This window comes from Astatotilapia calliptera, chromosome 22, assembly GCF_900246225.1.
Source record: "Astatotilapia calliptera chromosome 22, fAstCal1.2, whole genome shotgun sequence".
Lineage (NCBI taxonomy): Eukaryota > Metazoa > Chordata > Actinopteri > Cichliformes > Cichlidae > Astatotilapia > Astatotilapia calliptera.
Window position 1 is genome coordinate 21,512,289 of NC_039322.1, and position 17,018 is coordinate 21,529,306.

At 39.3% G+C, this 17,018-nt stretch overlaps 2 protein-coding genes across 7 annotated transcripts in view; one reads left to right on the forward strand and one right to left on the reverse strand.

The window, feature by feature from the left end:
• Window positions 1-17,018, forward strand: part of adgrb2 (adhesion G protein-coupled receptor B2) — a 264,465-nt gene that overhangs the window by 53,037 nt on the left and 194,410 nt on the right. The window lies entirely within an intron of this gene.
• On the reverse strand, window positions 2,829-8,153 carry LOC113014479 (zinc finger BED domain-containing protein 1-like). The gene is made up of 4 exons (XM_026156041.1): window positions 6,458-8,153; window positions 6,028-6,280; window positions 5,425-5,848; window positions 2,829-3,153 (listed from the first exon to the last, which is right to left on the reverse strand). The coding sequence occupies exons 1-3, from the start codon at window positions 7,573-7,575 to the stop codon at window positions 5,432-5,434; spliced, it is 1,788 nt and encodes a 595-aa protein (XP_026011826.1). The 5' UTR covers window positions 7,576-8,153; the 3' UTR covers window positions 2,829-3,153; window positions 5,425-5,431.

Below are 17,018 nucleotides of genomic sequence, written 5' to 3' on the forward strand. Positions count from 1 at the left end.
ACCCTCAAAACCGCCCGCATGCGCAAAAGAAGACGTCACACACAACACGCTCTGTTTAGAGTCAGACCAAACAGTATTGTTTGACTGATGGCCCTTAATTTAAAGACTTGTTTCAGACTTTACGTTTCCCAATTTAGCTTTAAGTTATAAAGTTATTTTGTTATTTACATATGGCCTAATAATTACCCTTATTGCTGTTTTAGAGAGGAGCGGTGCTTCAAAGGATAGTTGCAGATTTCTGTCAGAATCCGCAGATTCTACAGTACAAATAAAATGTTCACGTTTCTCCAATGTTGTCTTCCAAACAGTTTCACTGGATGGCCAGGAAGCGTTCGCGATGTCTTCTTTGGCGCTGATAATTGGCGTCTGTCTTGTGTCAGTAACGTAAAAGACAGATTTACTGCAACATGACCATTCAAACAGCTGTTGTTTTCTAAAACATCAGATATGTATCAGATTGATGCGCTTTCGCCTGCAGTGTGAACGTAGCCTTAGTTTTATGTCTGAGGTGGCGGGACTTCCAAAAATTCTTAACCTTTGCCTTGTCACTCCACAGAATAGGTATCGTCAAGATGTTTTTTGGGGAAATGTGAGACAAGCCTTTGTGTTCTCAAGCCTTTGAGTCATTGGTGTGCTCTTGGAGAATTTAGCTGACTGGTCACTCCTGGGAAGGTTCACCATTGTTTCAACTTTTCTCCATTTGTGGATAGTGGTTCTCACAGGGGTTTTCTTATATTGTGGCATCATGTGTTGCTTTTGCTCTTTGAGATCTGTTGGCCTACTTCACTTTGTCAGACAGGTTATTTTTAATTGATTTATTGATTAATGACATTATGCAAAAAAGCTAAGAAATCAGAAAGGAGCTCAAACAGTTTTTCACCACACTGTAGTTGTCAAACCTTTGGCCATCTTTAATGAGGAAATCCACCATTATAATGTTGTGTGTATTAGACAGCATAACATTATTTCTTTTCAACATTTTGGAAAGAAACAGCTACTTTTTTCAGTGCAATTAATATGAATGATCATACGTTTAAGACCACCTAAAAAAATCTGCATTATGTGCATGTTAACATTCAGCCGTAAGCAGTGGTGTGGTTGAACAGACGTGCAGTTCTACTTCCTAGGGCATCAGTTGTTCGTTTGTTTCCTATCTTTTTTTTTTTACATCTGTTTCTTTTTATGTTCTATTGATGTGTGGAGAGGTTATGACATTGGACATGCAGTGTATTCACAAATGCTCAGATGCACAAACTTCAGAGAAAGGGATGGGAACTCTGACAGAAGCTGACTCATGTTTTTGTCAGGATGATATTTGACAGCTTTTACTCTCCCAAAAGACATGTTTTCTGACCTTGCCTTACAATTGTTTGAAAACACAGACAGTAAAGAAATCATGCCAGACTTCAACCACTCCAAGTGATGAATTTATGCTCTAGGGTTTCCACAATGTGTGCAAAGAGGTAGGTGTAGGTGACATCAATCTGGCTTATAACAGCCTATATCTGATAGAAGTTTCCCTTTGCTTATTGTGCTCTGGGTTGCACATCACTTGCTACTGTGCATTATTTGGTTCCCACTGTGCGTGATCTTCATTATCAAAAGCCCAATGTCAATGTTCCTGATGAAGAGTACACCTTTCATCGAAGACAGGAACATCATTTCTCTTTTCTTTCACTTTCTTTTTCCTTTCTTTATATTTTAGGCTCCCCATCCCTTATCCATCGTTCCCTCTATATATCTGTCAGTGCATGAGGTGAGGAGAAGAAGTGAAGCAGACAAGAAATATATCCCAGTGAAAGACAGGTCTGGATAAATAAAGAAGAGGTATATTCAGCCCTACCCAAGAGGGAAAGCTGAAGGGAGACAGGGGAAGGATTTTTTTTTCCTCAAGGCAGCTGTCAGATTTTGAGAGGACAATGAACAAGGGAGAAAGAAGGTAAAAAGAAGGAAAAGTAGAGGTGAGGGAACATGCTGAATGGATGGGTGATAATAAGAGATAGGGCACAAAGTCGGTATTGATAAAGGAGAGGAGGACAGATGCAATGTGGCATGTACAGCCATAGGTAGAGAAAGAGTGCTGTCTAGGTGCAAGACTGCTGCAGTGAAGCTGTGTTTGAGCTATTTGTTCGGTAGGACAGTGAAATTATAATTTTAAATTTTAAAGAGGAGATTTTCCTTTGCCAGAACCAACTAGAGTGTAACCTAAATTTGATAAACAGCTGCAGACATACACATCAGCCCCAGACTTTGCCTTATTTAGAGAGAATTTGTATCAGACTTCTTTGGAAAAACAAAAGAGTGAAAAAACATGACCCCAAAATGCCAGCTTTTCAACAGCTAAGGTATAAACAGCTAAGGTATAAAGTTCCACTCTATTAATTAGATTTGAAAAGGTGTCTTAAACACAGCGGCTATTTCCTCAAACAAGCAGAGAAGCATAATTCTTGAATAAAAATAAAAAATATGAAAACCGAGATTTCTAATATCAAGGCTTTCACCTGGCAGTAATGACGTGTCAAACAATCACAATATTTTAGTAGGCTCTCATTTAAATCAGGCTGTCAGGACTGTTGCGTGGATTCTTTTTTTTCCAATCGCAGCTCTGCCCCCCAAAAAATTTAAACCTTGAAGGTGGGAATTAAATTTGGGTGTAGCGGTGAACCTATAAGTAGTGCTGTCAAGAGATTAAAAAAAAATAGAGATTAATTAATTATGATTTTTAATTAATTGATCTAATTAATCTCTTTTTTAATCTCACCTAAAAATAGCTGAGGAAAGCCCTCAACTTATTGTGGCAGACCAAAAGACTGATATAACAAAGAAAGTGACTTTATAAAGTCATTTATTGTTTAACAAACGTTAAACAGATGCAACCATTTACATACTGTTGTATTCTTTTGTAAAATAAGTGGAAAAATAAATACAAATAAAATCAAATAAATTAAGTGCTGCAAGTTAGTACATCAGAGTTGCTCTTTTCTGAGCAATACAGCACTGAAATTCCTCTGCTTCAGATAATGAAAAATAAAACTGACATTGCAGTGCTGCAAGTTAGCACATCAAAGTATTCTTCCATCACAAAAAAAAGTGCTGAACATCAAGCAATCTATTCTAGTAGGCTACAAATGACACAGCAGCTATGCTGACCACCATAGCTGGACTGGCCATCGGGCATACCGGGCATTTGCCCGGTGGGCCGCTGGCGATTTTTTGTTTTTATGGGCCGATGGATTTTTTAAAAAAAAAAATTTATTTTTAGGGTGTATATAATGAAAGGTGTTGGATTGGCCAATTGGTCATGATCGACTCTGGGCTGGACCAATTACAGCCAAGGAGGCCGGATGCACCCTCCCTCTTGTTTAGCAATCACGTGATTTTCGCGCATTGCATGCCGGGAACTCGTGGCAAAACAATCCAAGTACCGCATCAAATGCAAGCATTTGCAGCACCGCAAAACGTTCAGTCTCCGGTTCCAATACCTTCTTGTTTTTTCTTTGCCGTACAAAAAAGGAATGTACAAAACAAAAGGAGAACAATGCCGGTGTTGTGCCAAAAAGTGATTGTCTGCCAAAAACTGATTTCCAATGTTTCTGTGTGTTTTTTATGTGTAATATCTTTATGTATGTTCGTAAATAGACTTCGGTGAACAGGGTTTACAAAGAGGTTATATATAGAATTAAAAAATTATCTGTTTTTCAAGTATCTTTACAACTCTGTGTTATTGTACTTACATTATAACCAATCCGCTCCTTTATCCCCACTTCAAATATTTTTATTGAACTATTGTAATATTTGCTGCCATTTCTTCCATCCTCTTGGCCAACTTACTCTTACAAAAGACATTTTTAATGTTAATAAGATTTTTTTTAACTGCATAAATAAAGGTTATATAAAAGTCACTGCCAAAAACTGATTGCGACTTCTACCTTGTTACACGAATGTTGTTTGTGGCTCAAGATGACTTTATGTCATCCATGAGGGATGCATTTGACATATGTTTCACATATTATAGCCCAACAAGTTACTTATAGCAGTTTAAATACGAGCAATCAGTTTTTTGGCAAATACCGGAAATCAGTTTTTGGCAGACAATCACTTTTTGGCACAACACCGGTCTGTACAAAGACAGACTTGACGAAAAGACAAAGAAGAGATACGAGGAAAAAATCAAAGGAGTGAAAGGGTCAGACCCTTACGAGCACACAGAGTGGACAAAAGACGTTAGCGTGCTGCCCGACTTTCACCACGCTGAGATTTATAATTATACAGTTCTTGGAGTGAGTGCATACACTCATGAAGTTTAGTAACTTCAGGTCACTGCAACAAGCCCAGGTACGGTTTACGGACGGATGGGTACAGGACCTTGAAATGCACCGTGTAGAACGAAAGACCATCGTACGAACAAAGGTAAGTTTACCAGTCTCACAAATCGTGGTCATAAATACACATTCGTTAACCGTTTATTAATATAACCTTTGAGCTCAACGGTAATTAATTAGTAGTGGAAATAATTTCTGGTAGCATCACAGAAATGTAGCAGTGACAATAATACTGTATGCTGTAATCGTACTGGGCAATTAGTGATACAAAACAACTGTTTTATCCTGTGAATAAAAGTATATGTTTTTGTCAATGTACCATAATAACAGAAGCGAAACGCAATATTGTGTTAGGACAATTCACTATTTATGCACAATAAATAAAGGAGCATAGCGCGACAATTTCTGTTCAGCACCAGACTTGCTTGTAACCTATATCACTAATTATGTTAAGAAAAATGACGTATTAACTACTACAAAACTCTGACCTTTGTGGGAATGCTTGGAGCAGACTAACATGTGAGCTGCTGGAGTGTTCTGAGACGTTATATTTGGTATATCCAGACCATCCATCGGCTCTTACTTCGGAAACATGGCTTAAAAAATTTCTCTTCAACGACGTAATCCGATAAAAAAGAAAAACGATCTCTTTACCCGTCGGCTTCCCTTGGCTGTCATGCGACCGGCTATTGCAGTTAATAATACAACAGCTTCTTGACATTAATGTACAGAATTCACCTGCTTGCTGCTACTACTGCACATTCACCCAGTGTATATACTATATATATATATATATATAATGTTCCTCCTCTACACCCCCCCCCCCCCCAATTTTTGCACATGTCGAGGAGCGTGTCAGGCTACATTTCACTGTGTGTTATACTTGTATAACTATGCATGTGACAAATAAAGAACCTTGAACCTTGAACATTTTTTGGGTTTCTTTTTATCGCTGTGTAACTGAGTGTAATTGAAAGCCTGCGTGCGCTAGTAGCTCTTGCCACAAGTTCCCAGAATCCTTTGCGGTTTTACCCCTGGTGGGCCGGTCTCTAGTCAAAATGCCCGGGCCAATTTTTTGTCCCAGTCCAGCCTTGCTGACCACATGTGTCTCATTTCTTCTTCCTCAGCCAGTCGCTAAGACACACCAGCCTGGTAACATTTTCTGGAAGCAAGGCTGCCCTTTTCTTTTGCACTATGTGGCCTGCAAGGCTAAAGAGTCTCTCACAGGGTACAGAGGTAGCTGGGGAGGCCAGGTACTTTTGTGCTAGGACTGACAGCTTTTCATAGACTCCTGAGTGAGCATACCACCACTGCAGGGGACAGTCATCAATACTGATGCTGGGTTCTGCTCTGTAGCGCTGCAGCTCTCCAGACTCAATTCCATCTTCTGAGTCAGAGTCAGACCCCAGAAGGAGTTCGCTCCTCCTCTTCTTCTGAGCTGGTCCATCATCCTCTGTGGAGGGCTGGAGACTATCTGCTCTTCTGGGCTCTGCTGCCTGGAGCATATTCTCCAGAATGGTCCACACCTGAATGAATGAATGAATGAATGAATGAATGAATGAATGAATGATTGTGATTAAAACTAAGTGCTTTTTTATTTTATTTTATTTAATCTTGTAAAGAACTTTGTGTTCCATATAATAAATAAAAGTTTGATTTGATAATGAATTGGACTCATTAGTCCAGCTTAACCTTATTGTCCTACCTGTTCCCTCTTTTCTCTTGGAAGACATTTCAAATCCTTAAACCGTGGATCCAATGCTGTGGCCACCTCGAACCATATCTCGTTGCCATTAGCTCGTCGTGCTGCCAGATCCTTCTTGAAGGCATTCTTGAACTTCACCACGTAGGCAGGATCATCATCAGTAATGTCCATGACACGGTACAGATGGCGAAAAGCAGGCAGCACTACAGAGCAAGAGACGTAGGCCTCACCACCCAGCAGCTCTGTCACATACCTGCAGAGGTGGAGAGGTTTGCTAAATAAACCTAGCTGGATTCATTTAAATCAAAGTGTAACTGATTTCCAATTTAATTGTCCTTAAAAGTTCCTTGTTATGTTCATTAATTTTGATTTTTACACATGTAACAGTAGTTTATATAATTAAAATGGGAAGGTGTTTATTTGAACTTACTTGCATGGTTCAAGCAGGAGCTCCAGCCTCTGCAGTTTCGCCCACTCAGCTTCGGTTGGCAAGACCAACCTGTGGTTCTGTTGGTCCAACGTAGCCTGGACAGCCTCTCGGTTACATAGGAGGCGTGAGACCATTGCGAGAGTCGAGTTCCACCTGGTGGGTACATCCTGTATAAGTTGATCGCTCTTCTTTCCGAGTGCTACTTGTTGTTGGTTAAGTTCTGTGGTACTCGCAGGGCTTTGTTTAAAATGACCAACAATCTTGCGGCACTTTGCCAGTACACCGACAAAACCACTGCTATCGAGACATACCGTGATGGTCCTCTGGAGAATGTGAGCATTGCAGGCGATGTGCTCATATGGAAGTGCTCTCATAGCAGCCAGCATGTTTGCTGCGCTGTCTGTGCCAATGGTGGATATCTTGTTTTCAATACCCCAGTCATTTGCTACCTTGAGGAACTGTTCGGCGCATTTATCAGCAAAGTGCCTGGTTTCTGTTCTCATGACGGTCAGTGCAAATGAGTTGAGGTTCCACTCACTATCAATAAAGTGTCCAGTCACCCCAAAATAGCTGTGGTTGCCAGCTGAGGTCCAGTGATCTCCGGTTATAGCAACACAGTTGGGAGAATCCTCCGCCAAAATCTCAAGTTTGTTTTTCTTTTCGCCGTCGTACATTTTGCTGATTTTGGTCGTTACTGTAGTCCTGCACGGCGGCTTGTATGACGGGTCATTGGACGCAATTTGCAACACCTCTGTCAATCCTTCGTCCTCTACTATATTTATCGGCCTACAGTTCATCGCTATCCACTTGGCAATAACATTAGTCAGCCTGTCGGTCGCAGACTTGCTCATACAAGGGGTATTCTCTAGTTTTGTTTGGCGAAAAGCTTTGCTCTGGTTTGCTATATTGCTAACGTCTTCACTGCTAGCTGTTGCTGCACTCGCGGCTGGGTGCTTTGCGTTGAGGTGATAGGCCAAACTTGAGCTGCTTCGGTGGTAAGCAAACTCCTTCTTACACTCTAGGCAGACCACTTTACCTTTGTCAATGGTGCCGTCGGGGCGTTTATGAAATACAAATTTCTCGTTCATTGGGCCAACAACTCTCAGATGCGCCTCCATATCCACACTGTAAGCTAATCACCACTTCTCACCTTGACCTCATGACGTGACTCCACCCCCAACAAGTCAAGCACAAGGAGCCCAGCACATAAAAACGGATTTTATAACATAGCAACTCTCATACAAAATCAATGACGTCAAGAGATTAAAAATTAGATTAACGAGATTAAAAAACATAACGCGCTAAATAGCATTGTAATTAATTAATCGCAATTAACGCGATAATTTGACACCCCTACCTATAAGTGCTTGTCTTGATCTGACTTAATTTGAGTCATTCCTTTAGACGAGCATGACAGCTGCTACGCTCATATCTGTTATGTTTTGGCAAAATCAAACACTGCTGCTTTATTTACAGTACTTAAAAGATGTCAGATGACTAAAATTTATAAAAGCTTCTTTCCTTGACGTCCACCCATTGGAAGCAGTGCATTTTTCAAGCAATGCTTTAGTAGATCCCCTCACTAAAGACATGACAGCTTTATTTTTATTAGTTGGCTTTTATTAGTCCTTTTTCAAGTATCTTCTGCAACTTGACCGTTCATGTTTTTACTTCCCCCAAAAAGTAATCCCGTTACTTTACTGATAACTTATTTTCAAAAGTAATTAATTACTTAGTTACTTTTTAAAAACACGATTTACAACCTGAATCTAAAACATAAAATAAACTATTTTTTGTGTTTACATTCAGTCTTTCAAATAGATGCAAGTAAAACACAGCAGAAAATAAATAAAGTCAAAGACTAGCTAGCGGTCCTTTTGCTCTATTTTCACCTGTAAAGCAGGAGTGGGGTAGGCGGAGGTGTGCTCTGGTGCAGGTGTGCCGCAGCGGTCAGTTGAAGAATCTGTGAGTTTCTCTGTGAATTTCCCATTACATCGTTGCACACTCGATGCTTGTTTGGGGGGTGGGGGTTTTCGCTGTAAAAAGAAGTTTTCTTCCCACGCACGATGGACGCTAATGTTTTTGTCACTTTTTATGGAATGAAACTCAAAGTAAGGTCAGTACTTCCACGTTTTAAACGCTGCACGCTCATTCTCTCTCGCACTGATATATTATCCATTGTTGATCTGCACACAGCTGTTGTCACGAACGTCGCACTCGCTTACGTCATTGTCATGAGACATTCTCGCAAAAAAAAAAATCACGGTTTTAGTAATGCAGTAACGCAGCGTTCCTACGGGAAAGTAACGGTAATCTGATTACCATTTTTGCGATACTAATCCCTTACTGTACTCGTTACTTAGCCTGCAGTACCAGCAGAGGGAGATATTTAAAACAAAAGTGTTTAAATACCCATTATTAACACATTTACGTGTAAATAGCTACCCAGGTCAATCATGTGTTGCATAGGACCCTGGACTGTAGGTCATACCTTCATCATTCACTAGCGACTTCTTTGGTTTAAATATATTATCTCCCCCTGCTGGTGCAATTTATGCATGCAAGTGGTCACGTCATATCACGTGTTTGGGTTATATATCGGTATGAATGACAATTATTTGCATGTGGTAACTTTTGCAGCTTTCATGACAGGACTTTGTTCTTAGATCCTTTAGTCTAACCTGAACTTACCTGTTACTTTCAGACCAGTGTAATTAATAAATCCTTTGACTTTTGTCATATCTAACTGTTCCTGTTGTTGGGTTTGACTCATATTTCTTTTCTGCACTAATAGGGCTTTAATGTTATTTTGTTGCTAAATTACAGCGTGGGAAACTGTTGCTACTTTTTTGTATCAAAGTGTCTTTTGTGTAAAATGGCTTTTAATGAGGCTCTGAAAAGCTCTGGAGTTTTCCCACGTGCTTTTTTGGCATTCTTACTTGGCATTCTTCTCACTTACTTCTGACTAGTTAAACAGTTTCATATCTGCCTATTTCACATCACCACAGCATTTAGTTGGCTAATGCTACATTTTTTAGTAATGTTTCCACAACTTGTTTTCTACCTTTCTGCTTTGTCCCTTACATTTAAAGCAAGAAAAAGCAAATGGCAATTTGTGCACTGTAAAATAAGAAAATACATGCACACATACATAAATAAAGTCAAAATACCAATGCATAACTCAATAATTTTTGAGATTTTCAGCATGTAACTGTTGTTGACTTTGAAAGAGCTCTGGCAGGTTGACATTTCTTGTTACATACTTATTTACGTGTCCTATTATTGTCATTGTACATCTATGATGAAAATGTGGTTTTTCCACCGGATTACTGGGCAAGAAATATAAATAACAAATAAAAAAACAGGTATATTAATAAATAATAACATTATTTAAAAAATAAAAAATACAATAAAGATTTAGACAGAACAGTATGATACTAGCTTTTGAACCCACTCTACCCATCTTCTCCACATAAAGGTGGCCATTGGTGTGTAAGGTAAATGTGCCCAACACACCAAATGTATTTATGTTGGCTTGATTCTATCTAAAGAATGGTGATGAAATAATATGAAGAGCACACAGAAAGTTAACTGGAACATTGTGTTTTTCCATAGCATAGAAGTTAGTGCATTCACCTTACAACCCAATTGTCCCTGGTTTGCAACTAGTAGGAAACATAAGCCCAATTTTGTGCGGTTGGGTAACAAGCCAGCATACAACTCCTGTTGGTCCCAATCCTGGATAAATGAGAGGACTGCATCTGGTATAAAAAATCTGTGCCAAACCAAATATGTAGACCCATCTGCTGTGGGGAATAAGGGATCAGCCAAAAATTGTAAAGGCAAAGTTTAATGTTACTGATGCTAAAAAATATTTGTTTACTCAACAAGAAGTTATGTGCTTTTTGAAGCAAGAATTTGGTTGTTAACCTCACAGGAATATTGTAATTACATGAAGAAGAAAATTCAAGATGCAGAGAGCTCTAGTAAAGTAAAACCCACAACAAAAACTCACGGCAACAAGGTTCAATTGATATATAAGTTTCAGTTGTTTTGGGGTTTTTTTATTGTCTACTTCATATTTATTTTGTTTAAACCATTCTTTACCATTCATCTATTGCAAAGACACTGTACAGTTCTTCTCACTTAGATCAGCACTGATGAATGAGAATGAGCGTTTAAAGCTCACCCACTTGTTTACTCATTCAAAGTAAGTATGTATAAGTATGTGTAAATCCAAACTACAGACATGTAGATATCTGGAACTGTGACATTTATCCTTTGCCTGCAAGAACAAAATGAGCAATTATTGCAGACTCCCTGTGTAGAGAAAAAGACTAGTCTTTATAGCCTCTCTCTGCAGAATTACATTCGTTGTGAAGGACACATTGTCCACATAAAGACATGAACAGCACACAAACACAAACACACAGACCAGAGTTGTAGGCTATTACCTGCAGCGTCAGCTGTTTCGGTCTCGATTCCTGTCTTCTCCTTGATACCGAGCCCTAAAAGCAAGGAGAGGAAATAGAGAGAGAGAGCGAGGAGATAATGAAATAAATACCATGCTTGGCTACACTTCAAAGAGAGAGGGAGAGCCTGATCTGCTCTACTGCAGCTAGAGAGGGAAGAGATGTTACATAAAGAGAAAAGATTGGGGGATAACTGTAACCACCACCTCCGCAGTAACACACACACAAACACACACCCAGACAAAAACACATTAATAAGCTTTGACTGCTCTGAGCTTGTTATCTAATAGCATTTGGTGTTTTGAATTATCCCAAGTTGCTGGTCAGCATATTTTTATTAGCACTGCATATATATATATATGCATATATATATATATATATATATATATATATATATATAGATAGATAGATAGATAGATAGATAGATAGATAGATAGATAGATAGATAGATAGATAGATAGATAGATAGATAGATAGATAGATAGATTGATTGATTTTCTTTTATTCCACCACTTTAGAGATGTACTGTGAATGGAAAGGTAGCCACTTTTGAGCAGTGCAAACCCTATCTAATCTGCATATCTGTACAAGTAAACACTTTCATGTGACCGCTTTTGTATTCTCGTGCAACACATGCAAGCAGGGGAGCCCTGCGGATATGTTCAATAGAAGCTATCCTCAAACATGCACCAGACCATCAATGTGTGTGCATCTTATTGCATGTGAATATATCATACTGTTCCCCTTCTGATGTTACGATTCACATTTAACGTACTCAACGCACAAAACGCGTGTTCCTTATTTGTAGATAGTCTGTAGAAGACAAATATCCCTGCCTGAAGGATGTGTTTTCCATCAGTTCACACCTGCACGTGCACAAGAATACGCACCGACAAATAAATGTAACCTTGAACGGCTTACAAAACCTGTCAAACCTGCACTGAGACGCGTGCAATCACACAGGGGCGCACACATACAAACACACACACCGCCTTGCCCTTTTCACTTCATTTCTCTCCTTCTGCTGTAACATATCTGTTGACATCGACAATAAATTTAGCTCTAGCTGCCTATTATCTTTCACCCCGATGCCACAATTACATTAAGTACACTATTGCTCCGTGTGTGACTTTTTAATTTTATTTTTCAATGAGCAGCTTTTATTCCCCCCTTTTTCCAATCAATGAGTCTTGGAACTTTAAAGCTTCTTTAATGCCTTTTAGATCCCATTACGATGCCTCTGGTTTTCATGGGAAGTGGTGTTTGGTATTTTCAATCTTTTAGTCCCAGATCAAATTTACTATTAGCTTTGCTGTGGGGAAATTGGGCCGACGCGCAGATGTCTCCATTTGCATGCGGCAATCAATATTTTCAATATAAACATTTTCGCCTTAAAACGAATCATTTGCTTGCAAGATTTCACTTTAACCTTGTGTAACCTTTAATATCTGCAAATCTTATGCTCAATTAACCCTTCGGAAGGCAAAAGAATAAGTTAAGAGGAAAGAGTTGCTGGCAGAGTAAACAGGGGATCATGTATGGAGGTCAAAAACATCCAAAGATGTGTGGATTGCTAGACTGAAGAGGCAGGTACCTGTAGTGTTGCCCATGAAAAGAGAAAGCAAGACAAAGCAAGCAGTTTATTTTAAGCTTAGTAAACAATATCATATCATTATTGATTTTACAAAGGATTTCCTGTTTCCAAAAATGACTTTCCTTTTTTAACTATAGTGCATCATTGAGAAATTCGTGTTTTTCCATTTTCCTTTAGCTTTCTTCAGACTTCATATAACAAATGTTTCAGTCCAAGTATTCTGTCTCTGTTTCTGTCTCCTTCTTTTGCTTCCCCCCCCCCCCCCTGTCTCTGGCTTTCTCTGTACCATATATTCTTGTTTCCTTGAAAAAAAGAAAAGGAAAGAAAAAGCTGGTGTAAGCTGATCTGTTGGCAGGAATATGCTGTAGAGGGAAGCCGATCCCCATCTTCCTCAGTCTGTGAACCTCTATTGCACAATAAAACCTAGATTCCCTCTAGGCCCACCACAATATTACAAGGCATTTTTCCAAACTCCTTATTGTACATCCCACATCACACATACACAGACTCGCTGATTTATTCAGATCTATATATGCACATAGCAGTGAGTTGTCTGCCTAAATACATGGTCTGCTTCACTCTCATTTTAAATATAATCACACTGCGTGCATGTGTCTGTGGCATCCGATTCTGTCCAAACACTCAGCAGATGGTGACATTTAGGCCGTTTTCCCCACCATGGCAACAAGGTTAAGGGGGTAGAGTTGTTTGAGTGGGTGTGTTGGGTCAAACCTGACACACGCTTCAGTATGTGTAAATTTATAATCTGCTAAATCATGCTATCAGAGAACTGCCACAATTAAAGGCAGGCAAGGTTTTGTACAGTAAAGCATTAATGGATCATAGCAGGAATTTTGCTGCCTTGAGCTCCCCTGGTAGTTAGTCGCAGGGTCATATTAAATGTGAAGCAGACAGGAACTGATGTGCTGCAGGAAACTCCTGAAATTTAGAGTGGGAAGAGTCGGGTATGTCACGTCTGTCACTGTCTTGCAACCTTGTCTACACATTACATGGTAGCTTTGGTTTTCTTTAATCATTAATTACATGTCACTTTTTTTCTTTTGAGTGTATCTCTAGCAGATGTAAGCTGTGCAACAATATACTGTAGATAAAAGCGTGATTTTTTTCATTTTTTTTGTGCTGATTGAAGAAGATTTAGCTCAGCTTTTCAGCAGCAGCTCAGATTGAGTGGTTGCATCAGCCTGTTGGCTGTTTGAACTCTGAGACATGTAACCTTAGGTAGTTTTGTTAACTCATGCCTAAAGAAAGTTTTATCAGTAAACAAAAGCTTTATTTGGTGACATTACACAACTGTCTCATGGCAAAATGGCAATTAGTCACAAAAAAGTAATACAGAAGTGGGAAAGTGTTAGAAGTCGGAAAATGGGCAAGTGCACGGATTTGAGTGGGTTTGACAAGAGCCAAATTGTGATGGCTAGACCCCTGGGTCATAAATGTACGTGGGGAGTGAAGGCTGCAACCAACAGACGAGCTACTATAGCTTGGATAACCAAAATATACAATGCTGGTTCTGATAGAAAGGCATCAGGATACAGTTTGTTTCACATGGGTCTACATAGCCGCAGACCAGTCCACTTGTCCACTGCCAAAAGCACAACACAAAGTCTGAGATGTTGATTTGGCCTCAAAATCCAATGGAACATCTGTTGCTAATATCTTGGTTTGGGTCAGGCTGTTTTAGTAGCAACAGGGGGACCAAAGCAATATTAAGCATGTGGTCATAATGTTATACCTGATCAGCGTATGTTGTCCCGACATTTCAGAGGAGCCACATGATACTCATAACCAAAAGATATGATCTTTGAGAGAAGTGTTACATGTTATATCACTATACAAAACTGTTATATTTGAACCCAAACCATTTCTTTCTAAACCTGTCTGAGTTGTTTTTTATTGTTTTAGCCTAACTAAGTAGTTTTTAATGATTATTAATAAAATAAATCTCTTGTGTAGGAGTCAATCTGCGATCTGTGAGCGTCAGCGACGATGAATGATTCCCTGTCCTCGCAATTCCCTCCAGCCCCCCAAAATGTCGAGTTTTTCATCCTTTAAATGTGAAAAATATTCATTTCATGGAGACAAAACTGCAGATGACAAATTGTGTCGAGGCAGATGAAAATAAATGAAGCTCGGAAATTTGTGTGCAGGAACATGAAATAAAAATGGAAAAAGTCAAAAATGTATCAGCAGATTAAAAGTTCGTAACTGTTTCACAAATGGCTACGAGAATGGCTGTGTGTGCAATATGCTTTCACCAAACCTGCATGTTAACGTTATGAAATGGATAAACTGCAACACTTTGCTTGTGATCTATTAGTCTTTCTCTGAGGCTTCCAGGGTTGTAAAAGAAAGAAAGAAAAAAAAAGAAAAATTACCTTCCCGCACCATACTTTCCATTTCATCAATTTTCTTATCCTTAGCTCCAACAACTGTTTACTCACTCATGTGAAATTAATGGGTCTCACTATCAATATCTGCCCGCAAAAGTAACATCAATCAATATTGAAATTCAGGTTTGGAACACATTGAATAAATGCTACATGCCATTAAAGTGCTTTTTAAAGGGTATGAGACCATGTAATAATTGGCTTACATTTTCCCCACTGAGTGTATTGAGAAATGCATTTGCTTTAAGTGTTACTAAATTAGAGTTTGACGAATGACTTTCAGTTTTTCTTAGAACATCACATCAGTGCACAATCTACTTACCACAATATTACATTACCAGTGTCATTTTCATTTATTGTGTTTGCTTATTTACTATAGATAATTAAAGTAGTGGTGGTCATTTAATCAGTGTCCATACTCATAGCTCATACACAGAGTATGAAATTGCTACAGTGGGAAGCTACTTTTCACTGACAGAGCAAATCCCATGTTATAATTATTTGCCGTCTGTAGATTCGGGACCATATATGGCGATATTGACAATAATTCAGTGTAAATCCATTCTAGGAGTAATTTCCTAATGTGCGGTCATTTACTCCTCTCAGGTTGGGCTGCAATTAACCTGCCTCTTTACCTCTCTGTTAGCCCTTCACCTTCATTTACAAGAAAGTGTGATGTTAGAGGATCTTCAGAGACTTCTGTTCTCTGCTGAACAGTCATTTTTCGGTGGTATTTTGAAGAATTAATATCAGTATTAAAAGGGAAAATCACTGATATCACTGATGATTGGTACAACAGTTCGATTCAGAGTTGATTTAAAAGCTATTTTAGATTCAGTAAATCACATAGTGTACTTTAGTTTCAGGTTTTTAATCACAACTAAGCTTTTTGTTCCAAACCATTCATCATATGCACAATTTGCACAACAACTGGCAGTTAAGCTAAATGGTTTTGATGAAGGTCACGGTCTGAAAAAAAGGAGCTGCTGATCCAGTTCTACACTGCGGTCATTGAGTCTGTCCTGTGCTCCTCCATCACAGTCTGGTATGGTGCAGCCACTAAACAGGACAGGAGCAGACTGCAGCGGACTGTACGGGCAGCAGAAAGGATCATCGGCACGCCCCTGCCCTCCATCCAGGATCTAAACCTCTCAAGAACCAGGAAACGGGCAGGGAAAATCATCACAGACCCCTCACACCCTGGACACAGACTTTTTGATCTGCTGCCCTCTGGCAGACGGTACAGAAGCCTGCAGACCAGGACCACCCGACACAGGAACAGTTTCTTTCCCCTCGCCATCTCCCTTCTTAACAGTTGACCTGTCACACTGCTCCCACTGCCAGACTGCAGCTGCACCTTATGTACATTTTGCAGTATTCATTCCACCTCATTCATTTCTGTATTTTATGTATATAAGTTTAGATTCGTTATTTATAGCTGATTTACACAGCTTTGTGTATGTATGTGTAATGTGTATATATAGACACGTGTGTGTGTGTGTGTGTGTGTGTGTGTGTGTGTGTGTGTGTGTGTGTGTGTGTGTGTGTGTGTGATTTACATTGCTGTGCTTGAGAGCCACCATCTACCGGAACCAAATTCCCTGTATGTGTCTGCACATACACTTGGCCAATAAGCACGATTCTGATTCTGATTCTGATTCTGAAAAGGAGCATGAAGGTTTGTGGAATTTAACGATACAAATTTGAAAGACTGTCACAGTCCTGAGTCTGCATGACTATAATAACACGAATATGCGAGATGATGAACAAAACGATGTAAAATGTCACTAGCAGAACAGAGGCTGCTCATCATTATCCATAACTCCGCGAATAGTTTCACAGGGCCTTTGTGATGTAACCACGGATGGATTTCTTTTCTTTGCCTGATCCGAGTAGACTTCGCTATGTGGTGCAGTGGGTGTTAGTTGGCCAGCTTGTTTTTGCATTTGTAGAGGTTTTTTTTTTTTTTTTTGCTCCACAACATTAATCACTGGGTGATTGCGTAAGACTTGCTGGCAAAATATTTCACTTTCATCTTGCAGAGCTATCTGTAAAGTTATTAAAAATGTGCCAAACGTTTTCGATCT